General features: G+C 54.8%; 1 protein-coding gene across 6 annotated transcripts in view; it reads left to right on the top strand.

Moving 5' to 3' along the window:
* The first annotated feature begins 8,069 nt into the window (after positions 1 to 8,069).
* Positions 8,070 to 20,916, top strand: part of C9H19orf12 (chromosome 9 C19orf12 homolog) — a 47,051-nt gene continuing 34,204 nt past the window's right edge. The window contains exons 1-4 of one of the 6 annotated variants that reach the window (XM_066350151.1): positions 8,100 to 8,369; positions 15,215 to 15,337; positions 17,965 to 18,193; positions 19,774 to 20,221. In XM_066350151.1, the coding sequence (XP_066206248.1) occupies positions 17,986 to 18,193; positions 19,774 to 20,069 (504 nt within the window). In that variant the 5' untranslated portion in view covers positions 8,100 to 8,369; positions 15,215 to 15,337; positions 17,965 to 17,985 and the 3' untranslated portion in view covers positions 20,070 to 20,221. Of the gene's footprint in view, positions 8,370 to 9,914; positions 10,126 to 13,793; positions 14,233 to 15,214; positions 15,338 to 15,535; positions 15,668 to 17,964; positions 18,194 to 19,773; positions 20,222 to 20,916 lie in introns of those variants that run through there. The other 5 variants (XM_066350149.1, XM_066350148.1, XM_066350152.1 and 2 more) reach the window with 5 other exon arrangements.

Below are 20,916 nucleotides of genomic sequence, written 5' to 3' on the forward strand. Positions count from 1 at the left end.
GTGCCTCTCTTCTGGGTGCTCTGCGCCATCCGGTTGTGCTCCGTGTCGCAGGAGTCCTCTGTGTTCTCCACACTCACAGTGTGTGTGTGTGTGTTCAGTGTGTGTTCAGTGTGTGTGTGTGTGTGTGTGTGTGGCCACCCTCAGCCTCCAAGGCTCAGCTACACCCCCTCCCCACCCACTCTGTACCCTCCAGGTCACCTTCCCTCTCAACCAGAGAGTGAGCTGTGGGTAGAACCGAAGCCAAGGGTCTGGACTCTTGTTCTGGTTCTGTTCCCGACAGTGTAACCACGGGAAGTGCCTTCCACCCTCCAGTTCTTGGGGAGCCTGGGAAATCGTTGGGAAAACCAGCCGGGGTTGGGGTAGGGTAGGGGAGGAGGAGCTCAGGATGATTTGAGCTCCTCTAGGGGGAGCCACTGTCCTCCCAGGCCCAGGACTCGTCCCACCGCCAGCGGTTCTGGCCTCTTGGCTGGACGGTGGTACTTCGGTACTTCACCGGGAACACGCAGAAATGATGGCTAACCTCAGTGGGGGTGGGCAGGGCTGTCCGATGCCTGCTGGTCCTTCGCACCTTCCAGTGTGGGAAGGCTGATGGATGCTGGACCCGGCATCCGAGACTTGAGGCTCGCCCTTCCTAAACCATCGTGTTGACTGCTGCCTCCACCAGCTGGGGTCTGTCTGAGGCCAGTGGGTCAACCAGCCCCCACTTTCCTCCCCATACAACCCCCCCCCCCCAGCCGTGGGACTACCAACCGAAACAGTAGGCAATACCTACTCAAACTGTGAAGTTCCAAGTTCTCTGTGGTCCCTCGCACGAATGTTACTTAATTCCTTCTGAAAAGAAAGCTTATCAACTTCAGTTACTACAAAGGCTCTGGGGTTTTCTTCAGCAACAAGAATAAAGGTTATGCAGCCCCTATGGACTGAATTATGTGCCCCCTCACCCCAAATCTGCGTGTCGAAGCCCTGCCTTTGCCGTTCCCCGCGCGCCCAGAGAGGATCAGGCCAAGGAGAGGGGCCTCGGGTGGCACCTGCCGTTGCCGGCACCTGGATCTCGGACTTCCGGCCTCCAGAACGGTGAGAAGTAAATGTCTGTTGTCTGAGCCCCCGGTCTGTGGTGTTTGCTCTGGAGGCCCGAGCCGGCTAACGCACGCAGATACAGATAGCACAATCTAGACCAGGGGTCCCCAAACTTTTTACACAGGGGGCCAGTTCACTGTTCCTCAGACCGTTGGAGGGCCGGACTATTAAAAAACTATGAACAAATCCCTATGCATACTGCACATATCTTATTTTAAAGTAAAAAAAACAAAACAAAACAAAACAAAAAAAACAGGAACAAATACAATATTTAAAATAAAGAACAAGTAAATTTAAATCAACAAACTGACCAGTATTTCAATGGGAACTATGGACCTGCTTTTGGCTAATGAGATGGTCAATGTGCTCCTCTCACTGACCACCAATGAAAGAGGTGCCCCTTCCAGAAGTGCGGCGGGGGCCGGATAAATGGCCTCAGGGGGCCGCATGTGGCCCGTGGGCCGTAGTTTGGGGACCCCTGATCTATACTGACATTTAAAAAAAAAATTGCATGCACCATGTCCCAACTAGGAATGAGCACCCTGTGTCAGTGGTGACTCAGCCCCACACGTGCAGAGAGCAAAGGAAACCCTCTCATTGAGTAAAATCCCAAACAGACCGAAGTTTAACATGCCCTGCCACCCCCCACCCCACCCCACCCCCACCCCCGCCAAAGGAAACTCGCCCAAACCTCAGAGCGGCATCCCGCCAATAACTCCTTGGGAGAGACGGAGCCCTCGAGCCTCGGAGCAATTTCAAATAAAAACTCCAGGATCATCATAGTGACTCTCCCATAATTTTCTGTTATAAAACATCTATTATAACAGATACGGCAATACAATAAAAAGTCCCATTGTTCCAGAAACTGGGTTATAGCGGAAACAGGATAATTATAGAAACACTTGCCTGAGAACGACACGTTCAGCAGCACCGCGGAAGTTCATTCTTCTCCGAGTGAAAACACGTCTTCCGGGGACAGACGAGCTCTCCACGCAGACCTGGAGGGAGGAATGGGTGGATATTCCTTTTTTTTTTTTTTTTTTTTTTTTAAGTGTTCTCTACCGGCAGAGCCTTGTGGGAGCCCCTTGGGGCCACAGGTATGTAACCCGGGCCCAGGGCCCGGCCTGAGCGCCACTCTGTCTTTGAAATATTAATACTCACTTCTAACAGGAGAGCAGGAAGCAGGGCGTCCGCTAGTCTCCCCACGCTCGGATGCTCGGGGTGAACCTCTGTCCTATCGAGTTCCTCTTGGACATTCTAACCCAGAACTTCTAGCCTTTCGGACAGCGGAGCTGGGCGCGTCTGGTGCGGATGCCCCGCCCTGAGGCCCCCACAGGGGGCATCCCACTTGCCTCAGCTCAGGGCCCCCACCCCGGCCCCGGTGGCAGAGAGCAAGGACTGGACCCTCATTCTGCAGCTCAGGAAACAGAGGCTTCCCTGCAGGGCGGCAGGGGTGAGGGGCCGGGGCGGGGGTGGTCTGAAAGCCCCATGTGCACTGAGGACGCAGGATCTTCACTTGCCTTTTCTACTTAGTCGATGTGGCTCTGGGGGAACTGACGATAGTTTCAGAGGTGTCGGAGGATCCGAGGGGCCCCGCGAGCCACCTCTTGTCACCACACTGACTTCTCATGTTCCATCCTGGGGAACCTGGTGCATGAAAGGCTGGGGACCCAGAAGGGACTCACAGCTGTGAAGGTGGCCGTGGGACAGAGGAGCGTGCTGGGAGGGGACAGGGGGACACACACTCCTTGCCACCGGGGCAAATCGGCAGCGTGCGGCTAAGTGATGGCCGCAGGGGCGTGATGACCGTCTGCGGATATTTAATGGATGTGAACACCAGGGAAGAAGAACAGTTAATTATTCCGGAAAACGGCCCTGGCCGGTTGGCTCAGAGGTGGAGCGTCGGCCTGGCGTGCAGGAGTCCTGGGTTCGATTCCCGGCCAGGGCACACAGAAGTGCCCATCTGCTTCTCCACCCCTCCCCCTCTCCTTCCTCTCTGTCTCTCTCTTCCCCTCCCGCAGCCGAGGCTCCATTGGAGCAAAGTTGGCCCAGGCGCTGAGGATGGCTCTGTGGCCTCTGCCTCAGGTGCTAGAATGGCTCTGGGTTAAACAGAGCAACGCCCCAGACGGGCAGAGCATTGCCCCCTGGTGGGCATGCCGGGTGGATCCCGGTCAGGCGCATGCGGGAGTCTGGGACAGTCAGTTGCCTCCCTGTTTCCAGCTTCAGAAAAATACAAACAAACAAACAGGTCTGACCTGTGGTGGCGCAGTGGATCAAGTGTCGACCTGGAAATACTGAGGTCGCCGGTTCAAAACCCTGGACTTGCCTGGTCAAGGCACATATGGGAGTTGATGCTTCCAGCTCCTCCCCCCTGTCTCTCTCTCTCTCTCTCTCCTCTCTAAAAAATGAATAAATAAAATAAAAATTAAAAAAAAATTAAAAAAAAAAACCCAACCAAACAAACAAAAAAATTATTCCAGAGAACAGTGACGGAGCCTTGGATGAGCTCATTACCGGTCCCAAAGCCACCTTGTCCCTCAGCAGCCTTTCCTGAATGAGCTCTCGCCAGACTGAGGGCAGGCGGCGTGCAGATCCCTGCACAAAAGAACTCTGACCCGAGGCGCAGGGAGGCTGCTCCTTTTCCCGGGCGAGTCTGTGAGCTCCGAGCAGGAGCCGGGAAGCGTCACCACAGCCGGCTCCCGCGGACTCCTGGCCTGGGTTGAACGGTGTTGCCCTGAAAGACATCGTGAGGCCCTGACACCAGGTACTTGTGAACAGGACCCTGGCAGAGAAGCAGGGGCGCTGCAGGTGTGATCGAGTGGAGGTCATGGGGGGCCCTCACCCCAATGTGTCTGTGCCATTATAAGAAGAGGGGCATTTGGGTATAGACACAGACATGAGAGGGAACCCCACGCAGTGACAAGGTAGACACGGAGCCACGAGTCCAGGGAGGCAAGGATGGACGGCCACCCCCCAGGAGCTGGGAGGCCCTGCTGACAGCTTGGACTTCTGTCCTCCGAAACTGTGAGACAGTCCAGTTCTCTTTGCAGCCACCCAGCTTGTGGTACTTACTACGGGGCCCCAGCACAGGAACGGACCTGGAACGCACCCCAAAGTGTGCTGAACGTGTGACGAAAGAAAGAAAGGGCGTGCATCCTGGGGGGACCTCCTCCGCCTCAGGGTGTGCACTCAGAGACCCCAAGAAGGGTGACCTGAGACGAGCACGTGGGCTTGAACGTCTCCTGACTCCAGCCTGGTTCTGTGGGTGCCGGGCTGCAAAACTTGATCAGAATTTTGGAAATCCCTAAGCACCAGACTATGGTGCCTCCTTAGAGGTAATTGAAAATAAAAAGAGCCCTGGCCGGTTGGCTCAGCAGTAGAGCGTCGGCCTGGCGTGCAGGAGTCCCGGGTTCGATTCCCGGCCAGGGCACACAGGAGAAGCACTCATCTGCTTCTCCACGCCCCCCCCCCTTCCTCTCTGTCTCTCTCTTCCCCTCCCGCAGCCAAGGCTCCATTGGAGCAAAGATGGCCCAGGCGCTGGGGATGGCTCTGTGGCCTCTGCCTCAGGTGCTAGAATGGCTCTGGATGTAGCAGAGCGACGCCCCAGATGGGCAGAGCATCGCCCCCTGGTGGGCGTGCTGGGTGGATCCCGGTCGGGCGCATGCGGGAGTCTGTCTGACTGCCTCCCGGTTTCCAGCTTCGGAAAAATGAAAAAAAACAAAAAACCAAAAAAACAAAAAAGAAAAAAGAAAATAAAAAGAACCTGACCCGGCGGTGGCGCAGTGGATAGAGCATTAGACTGGGATGCGGAGGACCCAGGTTCGAGACACCGAGGTCGCCAGCTTGAGCGCAGGCTCATCTGGTTTGAGCAAAGCTCACCAGCTTGGACCCAAGGTCGTTGGCTCAAGTGAGGGGTCCACGGTCTGCTGAAGGCCCGTGGTCAAGGCACATATGAGAAAGCAATCAATGAACAACTAAGGTGTTGCAACGAAAAACTGATGATTGATGCTACTCATCTATATTTGTTCCTGTCTGTCTGTCCCTATCTATCCCTCTCTCTGATTCTCTCTCTGTCTCTGTAGAAAATAAATAAATAAAAAGAACACCAACCATACAATTTCAGTTTTCAAAATGATAAGTTTACCCATGTGCTCCAGTAGAGAGATTGCAGGTGTGTGTGTGTGTGTGTGTGTGTGTGTGTGTGTGTGTGTCCTGTTCCCAGGTTCATCCAGCCTCGGGTATGGTGAGTTTCTCCTGAAAGAGCCGTGTAAGGTAGCAGCTGGCACACTCAGCTTCTGAGACAAGGGGGTGCTGGCCTCAGGGGACCCCATCCGAGTTGAACACAACCTAGCACTTTGGGGAAACAGTGGGCCCATCAGGAATGGGGTACACTGCAAAGAACGGATGGGATGGGACTTCCTGACCCTTTGGGTATGTCTGGCTCATGTTTGGGATTTTACAAATGCTGTTTACCTTCACATCTTACGATATAAACAAAAATAATTTAGATTCCTACACAGTATTGCCGTTAATCTTCAGAACTATTCAATGAGACGCCCAGGACAATAATTGTCATTTTCCAAATGAGCAAACCGAGCACTGGGAAATCCAGCGTCATTCCCGGGTCACCCAGCTGGACCTTACATCTGTAGCACTCTGCGAGCTGGCTGTGTGCCGGGACCCCGCAGTGCACCCCATTCCGGGACCCTGTGCGGGAGGCCCGGCTGTCACACGGATGGACTTGGTGTGTGAGTTCCATGACGTCAGACCTGACGGGTGGAAGGTTTGTGTGACTTCTTACAGCTAACCTTCTCCACCTGTCCTGACCTTGAACTTCTTTCCCTCCTGCATCTTCCAGTCCTCCTGGTGCCCACCTTCTGTCCCTGGGAAGGAGTGAGCTGACCGTTATCTGACCAGCCAGCAGGGGACGCTGCCCGCAGAGAAACAGAACCTCTCCCAGACCCAAGCCAGGGGCACCCAGGCAGGTGGGTTATTCTTAACCTGCTTAGCCTGTACTCCTGACAGTCACCCAAACTCAAGCACAAAGACTGAGTCAGGAACAGATAAGGTTATCTCACTGGGGCCAAGGAACCCTGGAAAAGACTTTAGGTCATCTCACAAGGGAAAGAAGCATGGAGAAACAGAAGTGACAAATAATGACAAAGACACAAAGTCTCAGTTCTGTAAGACACAGAAACCCTAGAGGTCTATCAGCATCCTGCTGACACTCCTGAGCTGTGTGCTAAGTCCACCAAGGACACAGGTCTTCCATTCCGGGTCCTTAACACACACGCACCCACTCGATGCTACAATAAGGGGCAGAAGAAAACCTCAGAGGTGACACAGGTATTTATGGTCTGGATGGGGGTCATGGTTTCATGGGTTTCAACTAGTCCTCAGATTAATCCAGTTGCATTCATTAAATAGGTAAAGCTTTTTGTGAGTCAATTGTATCTCAATATAGTGTTAAAAACTAGATCTATATACAAAGTCACGTGTCACCTAGTGATGGGGACACGTTCCTGGATGTGCGGCGTTAGGCAGGTGTGTTGGCTGTGTGAGGAGCTCACAGTGCACCGGTGCTCCTGGTGGCACGCCTTCGCAGACCAGACTGTCCCTGTGCTGGCACCACAGCACCTGTCCCACCAGGGGAAGGACCGGCGTGTCCACACGGATGTGAACACAGACAGGGACCAGCAGCCATGCAGAGCAAAGACTCAGAAAAGGCAGGTTGCTGGTTACAAGCCAGGCTTTAGAGCCAGGTGGGCTCAGGGTAGAGTCTGGACCCTACCCCTGCCCGTGGGATGCCTCGGGCAGACCTCGGTGCCTCGGTTCTCCTGCCTGGGGTACGGCCACGACAGCCGTGCCTGCCCCGCACGGTGGCAGTTGGGATTAACTGGGAAGCTCATGGAAATCCCATGATCATTTTTCCAGATTTCAGATGGTTCAGGGCCAGCTGTGGGTTGTGTGTGGGTGGCTCTCTGTATGCCCCCTAAAGTGCAGTGCACCCCCTTACCAGCAGGTCCTGCAGATTCAACCAACCTGAGATGGAAAGGTCTTTTAAAAAATGTCACGTTGTTGCTGACGTGTACTAAACTGGCTCTGAAGTGAACAAGTACAGGCATTTTCCCCTCATTCCCTACACCAGGGGTCCCCAAACTTTTTACACAAGGGGCCAGTTCACTGTTCCTTAGACCGTTGGAGGGCCAGACTATAAAAAAAAACTATGAACAAATCCCTATGCACACTGCACATATCTTATTTTAAAGTAAAAAAACAAAACGGGAACAAATACAATATTTAAAATAAAGAACAAGTAAATTTAAATCAACAAACTGACCAGTATTTCAATGGGAACTATGCTCCTCTCACTGACCACCAATGAAAGAGGTGCCTCTTCTGGAAGTGCGGTGGGGGCCGGATAAATGGCCTCAGGGGTCCGCATGCGGCCTGCAGGCCATAGTTTGGGGACCCCTGCCCTACACAATACAATGTGACAGCTATTCACACAGCCCTTGCATTGTATTTGGTATCATAATACTTCAGATGTTTTGGTATCTGCGGGGGGTCCTGTTACCCCACCTCCTCAGGCCCTTTGCATCCTCCAGGCTCCCCAACATCAGCTTTGTCCTGGAACCCTGGGAGTAGAGCCTGCACTTGACTCCTCTCCAATAGTCCCAGAGCGCCCCCACCCGACGACGTGTCCCCGGAGGGCCCTGCCATTGCATTCTGGCATGCGGAACCACCCACCCTAATGTAGCGCTTTATTTCCCAAGCCTGTGTGCTCTCCCCGGCTGCGGGAAGGAGTGCGCCCCTAGGCTCCAGGATCCACAGGGCCAGCGGGAGACAAGGACACAGTGCGGGATGGGTGAAGGGCAGGGGTGGCCCTGGGGCACGCAGAACAGACCGATCCAATCGCGCACGGTGGCCGCGACGGGATGGAGGGGGGCGCGCCGGGCCAGGGGTGCCCCGCGCAGAGGCCGGTGGTCAGAGGCCTGAGCGCGGTGGCCGCCCCGGGACTCGGTCTCGCGCCTGGAGCCGAGCCAGAAGGAAATAGGGCGGGGCCTGCGCGTTAGGCGCCGCCTGTCCTGGTGAACTTCAGACGCCCCCTGGCAGAAGAGGCGAGCCCTGGGCATTCCTTCTCCTGGTGAGGACGCGGCGCGCGGGGCGCGGAGTCAGCCGGGAGGAAACGGAAGCGCGAGCCCGTGTGGGACCCCTGCGCCTGACCCTAGACCTGCACCGGCGCCCAGCAGGGACCCAGTGCGCGCTGTCACCTCCTGCACCAACCTGAGGTATGTGTCAGTGTGCCCTCCCGCAGTCACTGCTGCTTCTGAGTCCCTTCCTTAAGGAACGTGTGTGTGTGTGTGTGTGTGTGTGTGTTTGTCTGTGTGTCTGTGTGTGTCTGTGTGTGTGGGGGGAGGGGCTATCACCTCCCACTGTAACCCATGTCTGTGTGACCTAAGGCAGTAACCCTGCTGTGTGTGTTTTCCTGCCCTAACCTGGGGGGCCTCTGTGAGTGGGCAGGTGTTATATATGCAGGGGGTGTCCCATCGGGGCACCTGTGGGCCCAGCGCGCCTGGCCTTCCCTGTGGAGAGCCTCTGGGGGCTGGTTTGGAGATGATCAGCAAGGATTGTTAGGGAATTAGGAGGGGAGATTAGTTTTGTTCCGGTCTGGTAGCTCTTTAGCCTTTTTAAAAATTTTCCATCGAGACATCCACAGGTTTGTTCTGAGAACTGACCACTTTCTCTCAGGACTGGGAGGATAATTGTACATTAGAGACCCATCTGGATTTTCCTTAGTTCAAAAACCCTCCTGTAAACTAAACACATTGAGGGACAGAGTGTATCCACCCTCATCTTCTTCACTGGTCCCCTTAGGCACTGTGTGGGGGGGTTGGCCTTGATTGAGGGGAATGGGGGTGGGTTCAAACGGGAAGAGCCCAGGCTGGGCTCCAGCTGAAACAAAAAACTTAGTTTTGGTTTCACTTTCCTGTCCTGCAGGGTGGGAAGCTCCATCCCCCACAATCCGGTCACAGCCAGCCCTGTCCTGCCCTGACCTCTCCTGCCACTTCCTACAACCAGCCTGTCAAAGGGCCTCCTGACCCCGATGGCTGTTCTAACATCCTTGTTCCAAAGGCCCACTCCCCCTCCGGCAGCCCATCCACAGGGACGCAGATCCCTGGAATCCTGATTTCCTAAAGTCTCTGCTGTGTTGTCTCAGGGCCCCATCCGTCCCGTGAGTCCCAGTGGGTTCCTTCCCAGCAGGGATTGTGGAGCCAGTGCTGTGGATAGTAGTCGGATGTGGCTCTGGACCGTTGGGGCTGAGTCCCCAGGGCCCCCACTCCCAACACACCTGTGTGCACCCCTCACCCGGGGACCCACCTGTAGGAGGTTAGTCCACCTCACAGGGGGGGAATCTGACAGTCTGCTCTGGGTCACAGGGCGGCCAAGGCGGAGTGAGCCTATCGGGGTGGCAGAGTCCTGTGTTCCCCCTGTGGCTTGTCCTGAGCCCACACGCCCTGAGGACACGGGGCTGGGACCTTGGCACTCTCCCGGGCTTTGTGTCCCCCGTGGGGAGCTCGGTCACTCTCAGTCTCTCACAGATGAGAAGAAGTTCCTCAGAGGGCAACAACGACCCTTTCTCCACTCTGCTCACTCTGTTTGCCGACCACTGGCCACAGCCAGGCTTTCTCGATGACAGAGAACTTGTCATATGGACCGGTGCTGTCCGTCATGCACACAGCCACGCTCTGGTCCTCTGTCAAAAAAATGAGGACCGTCCTCACAGCACTAGGAAGAGTAACCTTGGGGTGTAAATACACTAACACTCCTGAAAGTCTCCCTCTGAAAGGATTTCTGGGAACTCTGCTGAGATGTCCGCTGAGGAGCCTGAGAAGGAGTGTGTCAATGTAGACGATGTCATTCAGCTGCTGTGTGACATTTCGGCAAAGAAGAAAATGAAGGCAGCCCTCAAGAGATTCGAGAGGGGCATCCTGGTCGCTGTCTCTACTCTCAGCCTTGGTTTAGTGGTCGGCTTCCCCGTCGCTGGTGAGTGCTAACGCCTCGCAGGGGCAGCCGGCCTCGTGGGGGTGGGACAGAAGCCTCCAGTCCACGGAGACCTCATGGACGTCTGTGTCCTGCGTGAGGACTTGTCAGCTGAGGTTGCTTCTGTGAAATGATCTCTGTGCACAGAACGTGTCCTGCTGACAACACGCGACGCTGGGTCTGTGTCTGCAAAGTGCAGGGCGTTATTATTTGTTCTGTTTCGTGTTGTTTTCAAGAGAGATTGAGAGACAGGAGGGGAGAGACGTGAGAAGCATTAGCTTGTAGTGGTGGCACGTAAGTCATTCATTGATTGCTTCTCATTCGTGACTAAACTGGCGGGCTCCAGCCGAGCCAGTGACCCTGTGCTGAAGCCAGCGACCATGGGGTCATGTCGATAATCCCACACTCAAGCTGCTGCCCTGTGCTCAAGTTGGTGAGCCTGCACTGAAGCCGGTGACCTCAGGCTTTCAAACGGGGACCTCGGCATCCCAGGTCCCTGCTCTGTGCACTGTGCCACCACAGGTCAGGCTATGGCTCTCTTGAAATGGCCTTTGTGTCATGTGGGCCTAGAGAACATCTGGCCCCAGGGATGTATCCTGGAGTCTGAGGACCCCTGGGTGTCCCCTGGATAGTCCCTGTGCCCCGTCGTCATTACAGGTCACTGCACGAGGGACACCCACTAGGGGCACATGCTGTCTGGCCAGTTCCCATCCACTGTTCAGAGAGAGTGTCCTCGTTCCCAAGTCCAACAGTCCATGCAGGAGGAGCAGAAAACTGCCTCCTACACTGTCACTGCCCCTTGTTTTACCACCTGCATCACATGGGGACACTTTCTGGCAAAGAGAGAAGTCTGGCAGGTTTTCCCATGATCCCTTGGAGGTCGGGTGGGCTTCATCTTCTGGTCTGGGAGCAGGTAGCCACAAGCACGGCCTGCGGCTGGAACCAGGGGCTGTGACTGCAGTGTGGGCTCTGGTGGGTCCAGGCCTGACATGGTGAGGGGCCTGGTAAAGCCTAAGGCCTCTCTCAAGGTGACCGCTATGGACCCTGCAACCCAGGGACACCTGCTGAAGGCGTGGCCTGGCCCATGGGCTCCGCAGAGATTTACTGCCAGCCCTCTGGGTGCCGGGCAGCCTGTGCTGGATGCAGGGGTCTCCCAGAGCTCAGTCTGGGGGAATTCCCTTCCGGAGGCTGGAGAGGTGACCACTGTCTGCCCTGGACGCCTCCTGCCTCCAAGCTCACGGGGCAGACCTCTGCTCGGCTCTGTCCTGTGGCTGCAGGATTGAGACCCAAAGACACGTCATAAGCTGAGCCTACCCTGGGGAGAGTCATCAGTGTGTGGGCGGCCTCAGACCGTCCATCTCTATGTTTTCCTTTTCAAACTCTGACTTAGCACAGGGGTCGAGAACCTATGGCTCACGAGCCTGATGCGGCTCTTTTGATGGCTGCATCTGGCTCGCAGACAAATCTTTAATTTAAAAAAATACTAAAATTAAAAATATAAAACATTCTCATGTATTACAATCCATTCATTTCCTACCGCTCATGTTCATGGTTGCGGGTGGCTGGAGCCAATCACAGCTGTCCTCTGGGACAACACCAAATTTTTATTAGATAAAGCGTAACGTACACGGGTTGTTGTATGGCTCTCCTGGAATTACATTTTAAAATATGTCGCATTCATGGCTCTCTCAGCCAAAAAGGTTCCCGACCCCTGACTTAGTGAGTCCTCTCTCAGCCATCAGGAAGTAAGTGGCCAGTGAGGGAGGACACAGGGCCATGCCTCCCTCCTCCCTAACCGTCTCTGTCCCAGCTCCTCTCTGCTGTGCCCGCGGGGGGCTGGCTGGCTGCATTGGTCATGGATCCGTGCCGGGATCCACTGGGGGGACATGCACTTCATAGACTGAGTCAAAGCTGGTGGAGACACGAGGTCCGCAGGAGAACTGAGCAGTGGCTCCCGGCTGCCCTCGTCCTGGACGGGAGCATCATTTGACCCAGAAAACAAAGAACCTTTCTCTTCTTTGGAGAGGTACTAATATGCTGGTTAATATTCCTGGACAGTGAGTGCATTACGAGCAGTTCTAGACCCAGTCCTCACGTCCTCACGAGGGCTGAGAGCAGTGAGTGACACTCCAGTGAGCTGTCAGCGTTTCGCCAGGGTGGCGGGGAAAAGTTCAGCGAGACTTGTGAATTCCTGGTTTTCCTCCCCGGAATGCTCCTTTCCTTCCTGGAAGAGGAGAGCCTGTCCAGGCACAGTGTGCGGGCTTCAGGACGTGAGGCTGGCCGCTCCTCCTGGGACGGGGACGTCACCAGAGACCCCGAGGACGTGCAGCGTTTAGTGCCCGTCGGCCACGTCCAGCCTGCACCTGGGTGTTTTCTGGCCTGGATGCTCTCATTTAGATAAACATCTATTTATGCTCAGTGTGAATTTACAGGGTCAGTTGTAAAGACAGTGGACAGAGTTCCCAGATGCCCCCGTTTCAGTCCCCCTGACACCGATGTCCTAAGTAACCAGGTACATTTATCAAAACTACAAAACCAGCGCTGTCACCTGACTGTTCACTGTTCTCCAGACTTTAGGATTTGGGTCCTACTAGCTTGTATCACTGATCCCTTTCTGTCCCACGGTCCAGCTCAAGGTGCCATATGGCAGTTCATGACCGTGTCCCCTAGTGCCCGGTTCTGTGATGGTTTCTCAGCATTTACGGTTTTGAGGAGTAACCACTGGGTGGGTGGGATGCCTCTCAGATGGGTTGGCAGGTATCTGACTTTGTAACATGAGGAGACTTTCCAGGACACAGATCTGGTATTCTGAGTGGCAGCAACAGGTGGCATGGGGTAGCCACTGCCCTTTCGACAGGAGCCCGCTCTCCAGGTCACCACAGGCACAGTCAGCCCACGTCACCCCTTCCAGTCACCTGCCCGTCCCCTGAAGGCAACTGAGTTTGAGACCCTCGCCCTAGATGACCTTTAGCCACAGACCTGAGTCTGACCAGGTTAGATGGGACTTTCCCGTGACCCAAGGTCCTCCCGTCTCACACAGTGCCTTGACTTTGATAACAAATGTATACTTGAAATCATGTTTATGCCCTCTCTGGTGGCAGGGGGACAAATAGTTGAATACATTATTATTTATTAGGTGTCATCATAGCACTCTGAGGGCTGTGTGGAGAACACTTATTTGAAAGAAAAGGTCCCCTTATCTGTCTGCAGGGCCCATTCACCATGTGAGCTCAGTGGAAATGTCCAAAGTTCAGGGGCTAGAACCATATCAGCTGCTTGAGAGACAATGGCCTCTCCCCGGCGATGGGTCTTGGAATGGGGTTCGCTTCTCAGGGTTCTCCTTTCTCAGGAGAGAGATTTTTATGGGAAACACGGAAATCTCCAGCCCCGTGAAGAGCATCTCTGTTAGCACAGCTCCGAGACAGGACATGATTCTTGCTGCATCCAAGAAAGTGGGGCTCGGGGAAGGACATGCTGGGGTGTCCCCTACCTGAGCCCCACGGAGGGAGGCCTCTCCCACCTCTGCCCTTGGAGCCGCCTGGCAGAGCCGCGCCCGCTGTGAGCGCTGGTGAATGTGCCCCCTCTTCATGACGGGGACGAGCTCCCCGTGAGCTCCCAAGTCCCTCATTTGTGGACAGGGTCCGACTCATAGAACCTTCCTTGTCTTCTAGGGGGCGCCGTCGGGGGGCTCCTAGGGGCCTTTGTTATGATGGGGCAATTTCAGCCCGTCGCTCTGATCCTAAACAAATTGCCCTCTCTTGAGAAACGGAAACTCTTCAACAAAGTCCGCACCATCATCGAGGGACTGGAGACCATGGACGCCTATCAGCTGACCACAAAGGTGAAGGAGGATAACAACTTGTATGAGGCGCTGGTGGAGATGCTGGAGAACTACTTCACCACGGAGCTCGAGGCCAGAGTGAAGTATGATGACTCACCCCTCGGAGCCGGGGTCACACAGGAGGTGCTCGGGAGCTGGGGTGCCACACACAGCTGTGAATCTACCTTACAACGGACATTTCTCAACCTCTCTCAGTCAGAGCATGGATAAATTCAGAAATGAATTTTTGTGGAACAACAGAAATTAAATGATCTTTCTGCCGATCGGACAAAGAATATTGCTGTCATAGTGATTCATTCACATCAGACGGTTATTGTTACGTAGACTGTTGTCACTTTTTTCTTTGACAATCTCAGGGAAGAGAGATCAGAGCCCCTGACTAAAGAGTCAGGTAATACAGGTTCTAAAGACTCTTTCAGGGCCTGGCTGGTTGGCTCACTGGATAGAGGGTCGGCCTGGTGTGTAGACATTGGGTTCGATCCCCTGTCTGCACACATGAGAAGTGACATCTGCTTTTCATTCCCTCTCACAGCCAGTGGCTCGATTGGGTGAATCATCAGCCTCGAGTGCTGAGAATAATTGGGTTGATTTGAGCATCGGCCCTAGACGGGGGTTGCTGGTAGTATCCCTATCAGGGTGCGTACAGGATTCTGTCTATCTCTCCTCCTCTCACTTAAAAAAAAAAAAAAAAGATTCGTGCAGCACACTCGTGTGACACAGCACATGGGTGGAAAGTCCCTGCCTGAAACGGAGGTGCGCATCCTGTACAGACGTCCCAGCTGTGCCGGATTGCGTCTGGAAATCACTGAGGAAGGCTGGGTGGGGTGGGACTTCCTGACCCTCTGGGCACATGAGGCCTGCATTACAGACTTACAGATGCTGTTTACTTTCACATCTTTCGATAAACAAGAATAACTTAGATTCCCACATATTACCACCTTCCATCTTGCCCAGGACAATAATTGTCATTTTCCAAATGAGGAAACTGAGCACTGGGAAACCCAGCGTCCTTCCCGGGTCACCCAGCTGGACCTTACGTCTGTAGCACTCTGCGAGCTGGCTGTGTGCCGGGACCTTGCAGTGCACCCCATTCCGGGACACTGTGCGGGAGGCCCGGCTGTCACACGGATGGGCTTGGTGTGTGAGTTCCATGACGTCAGACCTGACGGGTGGAAGGTTTGTGTGACTTCTTACAGCTAACCTTCTCCACCTGTCCTGACCTTGAACTTCTTTCCCTCCTGCATCTTCCAGTCCTCCTGGTGCCCACCTTCTGTCCCTGGGAAGGAGTGAGCTGACCGTTATCTGACCAGCCAGCAGGGGACGCTGCCTACAGAGAAACAGAACCTCTCCCAGACCCAAGCCAGGGGCACCGAGGTGGGTGGGCCATTCTTTTTTTTTTAACAGAGACAGAGAGAGAGTCAGAGAGAGAGTCAGAGAGAGATAGACAAGGACAGACAGACAGGAACGGAGAGATGAGAAGCATCAATCATTAGTTTTTCGTTGCACATTGCGACACCTTAGTTGTTCATTGATTGCTTTCTCATATGTGTCTTGACCGCGGGCCTTTAGCAGACCGCGGACCCCTCACTTGAGCCAACGACCTTGGGTCCAAGCTGGTGAGCTTTTGGTCAAAGCAGATGAGCCCGTGTTCAAGCTGGCGACCTCGGGGTCTTGAACCTGGGTCCTCCGCATCCCAGTCCGACGCTCTATCCACTGCGCCACCGCCTGGTAAGGTGGGTGGGCCATTCTTAACCGGCTCTGCCTGTACTCCTGACAGTCACTCAAACTCAAACATAAAGTTTGAGTCAGGAACAGATAAGGTTATCTCACTGGGGCCAAGGAAACCCTGGAAAAGACTTTAGGTCATCTCACAAGGGGTAGAAGCATGGAGAAACAGAAGTGACAAATGATGACAAAGACACAAAGTCTCAGTTCTGTAAGATACAGAAACCCTAGAGGTCTATCAGCATCCTGCTGACACTCCTGAGCTGTGTGTTAAGTCCACCAAGGACACAGGTCTTCCATTCCGGGTCCTTATCACACACGCACCCACTCGATGCTACAATAAGGGGCCGAAGAAAACCTCAGAGGTGACACAGGTATTTACGGTCTGGATGGTGGTCGTGGTTTCACAGGTTTAAACTTGTCCTCAGATTACTCCAGTTGCATTCATTAAATAGGTAAAGCTTTAGTGTGTCAATCGTATATATCTCAATATAGTGTTAAAAACTAGATCTATATACAACGTCACATATCACCTGGTGATGGGGACACATTCCTGGACATGCGGCGTTAGGTGTGTGTCTGTGTGAGGAGCTCACAGGGCACCGGTGCTCCTGGCTTCATGCCTGCACAGACCAGACTGTCCCTGAGTGGGCACCACAGCACCTGTCCCACCAGGGGAAGGACCAGCGTGTCCACACGGATGTGAACACAGACAGGGAACAGCGGCCATGCAATGCGAAGACTCAGAAAAGGCAGGTTGCTTTCCTTATGCCCCCCTAAAGTGCAGTGCACCCCCCTTACCTGCAGGTTCTACAAATTCAACAAGATACAAATGTTCTTTTCAAAATGTCACGTTGTTGCTGTTGTGTACTAAACTGGCTCTGAAGTGAACAGGTACAGGTTCTGTCCCTCCCCTCATTCCCTACACAATACAATGTAACAGCTATTCACACAGCCCTTGCACTGCATTTGGTATCATAAGCAATGTATACTTCAGATATGTTGGTATCTGCAGGGGTCCTGTTACCCCACCTCCTCTGGCCCTTTGCATCTTCCAGGCTCCCCAACATCAGCTTTGTCCTGGAACCCTGGGAGTAGAGCCTGCACTTGGCCTTCCCCCAGCCCTCAGGCCCAGAGGCCCCCGCTGTCTGCTGGGGGACAGCTGCTATTGCACTCTGGCCGGCACAGTCACCAAACACTAACGCAGCCCCGGTACTCCCCAGGCTGTGTGCTCTCTCGTGTGCTGCGGGGTGGGAGAGGGTCCCGAGGCTCGAAGGTCCACGGAGCCAAAGAGAGACGGGGACTCCGTGTGGAGTGGAGAGAAGCGTGGTGTTGTGGCCACACAGACTAGACTCTGCCACACGCCCTGGGCGCTGGGCCAGGTCACACGGGTTGGTATCCTGCCTGGGGTCCTTCTGCGAGGCCAGTGGCCTATGACCCGAGTGCTGCAGCGTAGCCAGGCTTGCTGGTGACCAGGACCAGGACGGTACTGGTGCCTCACCCAGCATGTGGGGAGGGCGTGGTCTGCGCAAGGGCCTAACTCCATTGGGTGAAGTTCAGCGATGGGCGGGGCTGCGCGGGTGCGCCTGAGTCCAGGGCTAGCAGAACCGACCGGCACCGGTACAGGTAGTTCCATCCCGTACTGTGGAGTGAGTGGAGCAAGAGTGGGGTTGAGACCCAGGCACCTGACCCTGAGCCCTGCACCCAGACCTGGACGCTGGCCAGGGAGTGGCCTGGCAGCAGCCTGGGTGAGTGAGTTTGTGACCCCCCTTCATAACGAACATGTGCGTCTCACTTCCCCCATTAACCCTGGTGCGTGTGCAGGTGTGCATGTGTGTGCGAGTGTTGACCTCCTGCAGTCACCTGGGTGTTCCTGTGTCCCTTCCCACAGTACCCTGGGTCCCTATGTGTCCCCTCTTTAGTCACCCCGGTGAGGCTGTGTGTGTCCCACCGCTGTACCCTGGATGCATGAGTGTCCTTCCGCTGTAACCTGGGAGCCCGCGAGTGAGGCAGGTGTTATATACGCAGGGAGTGTCCCATCGGGGCACCTGTGGACCCAGTGCACCTGCCTTCCTGTGAGGAGGCTCTGGGGACTGGTTTAGAGAGGATTGGGGACAGAGCACCTGTCACGTGGCTGGGTGCTGTCCGTCATGCACACACCACATCTCCAGTTTTTTTCATGAATATGAGGACCATTCTCAAAACACTAGGAAGTGTATTGGGTGGAATATTTGGGTGGAAATACTCTAATGCTCTTGAAACATTCCCTCTGAAAGGATTTCTGAAACGTCACCAAGATGTCCGTTATGAAGCCTGCCAAGGAGTCCACCACCAAGTGCAGGAGGAAGTGCGTCAGTGTGGAGGACGTGATAAACCTGCTGTGTGACATTGCGGGAGAGACAGAAATGAAGGCAGCGTTGAAGAAACGCAGACGCGCCCTTGTGGTTGCCGTAGTTCCAGTCTTGATTGGTGCTGCGATCGGTAACCCGATTGCAGTGTTTGCTGGTGAGTGTCAGTGCCTCATGGGGGTGGGAGAGAAGCCACACATCCACAGAGACCTCGCAGACGTCTGCGTCCCGCGTGAGGACTTGGAGGTAGAGGTTGCTTCTGTGAAATGTCCTCTGTGCACAGAACGTGTCCCGCAGACAACACGAGCCGCTGGGTCTGTGTCTCCAAAGTGCTGGCCGCTCTGAAAGGGCATCTGTGTCATGAGGGTCTTCAGCCCGGCTACAGAGATGTGTCCTGGCGTCTGAGGACCCCTGGGTGTCCCCCTGGATAGTCCCTGTGCCCCATCGTCATTACAGGTCACTGCACGAGGGACACCCACTAGGGGCACATGCTGTCTGGCCAGTTCCCATCCACTGTTCAGAGAGAGTGTCCCTGTTCCCAAGTCCAACAGTCCATGCAGGAGGAGCAGAAAACTGCCTCCTACTCTGTCACTGCCCCTTGTTTTACCAGCTGCATCATCATCATTTGGGGACACTTTCTGGCAAAGAAGGAAGTAGGGTGGGTTTTCCCATGATCCCCTTGGAGATCGGGCGGGCTTCATCTTCTGGACTGGGAGCAGGTAGCCACAGCACGGCCAGGAACCAGGGGCTGTAACTACAGTGTGGGCTCTGGTGGGTCCAGGCCTGACTTGGTGAGGGGCTTGGTAAGGCCTCTCTCAAGGTGACCGCTATGGACCCTGCAACCCAGGGACACCTGCTGAAGCGTGGCCTGGCCCATGGGCTCTGCAGAGATTTACCGCCAGCCTCCTGGGTGCCCGGCAGCCTGTGCTCAGTCTGGGGGAATTCCCTTCCGGAGGCTGGAGAGGTGACCGCTACCTGCCCTGGGCGGCTCCTGCCTCCAAGCTCACGGGCCAGGCCTCTGCTCGGCTCTGTCCTCTGGCTGCAGGATTGAGACCCAAAGACACGTCATAGGCTGAGCCCACCCTGGGGAGAGTAATCAGTGTGGGGGCGGCCTCAGACCGTCCATCTCTACATTTTTCTTTTCAAACTCTGACTTAGTGAGTCCTGACTCAACCATCAGGAAGTGGCCGGTGAGGGAGGACACAGGGCCATGCCTCCCTCCTCACTGACAGACTCTGTCCCCAGACACACTCTGTGATGCTCTCAGAGGGCTGCTGGCTAAATCTGTCATATAGCCGTGCCGGAATCCACTTGGGGGATGTATTTACTAGCTGAGTAAAAGGGGGTGGAGAACAGGGCCTCACCTCGGCGATGGGTCTTGGAATGGGGCTCACTTCTCAGCGGTCTCCTTTCTCAGGAGAGAGATTTTTATGGGAAACACGAAAATCTCCAGCCCATGAAGAGCATCTTTGTTAGCACAGCTCCAAGGCGGGACATGATTCTTGCTGCATCCGAGAAAGTGGGACTCGGGGAAAGGCTTGCTGGGGTGTCCCCTACCTGACCCCACGGAGGGAGGCCTCTCCCACCTCTGCCCTCGGAGCCGCCTGGCAGAGCCGCGCCCGCTGTGAGCGCTGGTGAATGTGCCCCCTCGTCATGATGGGGACGAGCTCTCCGTGAGCTCCCAAGTCCCTCATTTGTGGACAGGGTCCCACTCATAGCACTTTCCTTGTCTTCTAGGGGTCCTCACCGGGGGGGCTCTATGGAAACATGAGTTGCAGCGGCATTTCGAGCCCGTCGCTCAGCTCCTAAAAGCGCTGCCGGATGTCCAGCAGCAAAACCTGTTCAACAAAGTCCGCGCCATCATCGAGGACCTGGACAGCATGGACGCCTATCAGCTGAGGAAGCTGGTCAGGGGCAGAGAGGACCTGTATGAGGAGCTGGTGCAGATGCTGCAGAGATACTTCTCCGAGGAGCGCAACGCCAAAGTGGAGTGTCGCACTCGTCCCTCGGGGCAGCGGTCCAGCAAGAATTGACCGGGAGCTGGGGTGCCCCACACTGCTGTGTGTTACCTTCACTTAGTAATTTCCTTCACTTAGTAATTTCCAACCTTTCTCACTCAGTTCACAACGAAACTAACTCCTATAACGCTGTCGCACACCATAAAATAAATGACATTTTCTGCTGATCTGACAGTATCCGTGTCATTTTGATCCATTGATAGCAGATGGTTATTGTGTTGGCTGTTGTCATTTCTTTTATTTGATAATGTAATGGAAAAGAGGTCAGTGCCATCGACTAAATAGTCAGGTAGTGCATGTTTTAAAGATTCGTGTGGCACACCCGTGTGACACAGCACATGGGTGGAAAGTCCCTGCCTTAAACGGAGGTGCGCATCCTGTAAAGACGTCCCCGCTGCGCTGGATCGCGTCTGGACATCACTGAGGAAGGCCGGGTGGGGTGGGACTTCCTGACCCTCCGGGCACGTGAGGCCTGCACTGGGGACTTACAGACGCTGTTTACTATCACACCTTACGATAAACAAGAATAACTTAGATTCCCACATATTACCACTTTCCATCTTGCCCAGGACAATGATTGTCATTTTCCAAATGAGGAAACCGAGCACTGGGAAACCCAGCGTCCTTCCCGGGTCACCCAGCTGGACCTCACGTCTGTAGCACTCTGCGAGCTGGCTGTGTGCCGGGACCCCGCAGTGCACCCCATTCCGGGACCCTGTGCGGGAGGCCCGGCTGTCACACGGATGGACTTGGTGTGTGAGTTCCATGACGTCAGACCTGACGGGTGGAAAGTTTGTGTGACTTCTTACAGTCCTGACCTTGAACTTCTTTCCCTCCTGCACCTTCCAGTCCTCCTGGTGCC

This window comes from Saccopteryx leptura, chromosome 9 (assembly GCF_036850995.1).
Source record: "Saccopteryx leptura isolate mSacLep1 chromosome 9, mSacLep1_pri_phased_curated, whole genome shotgun sequence".
Classification (NCBI taxonomy): domain Eukaryota; kingdom Metazoa; phylum Chordata; class Mammalia; order Chiroptera; family Emballonuridae; genus Saccopteryx; species Saccopteryx leptura.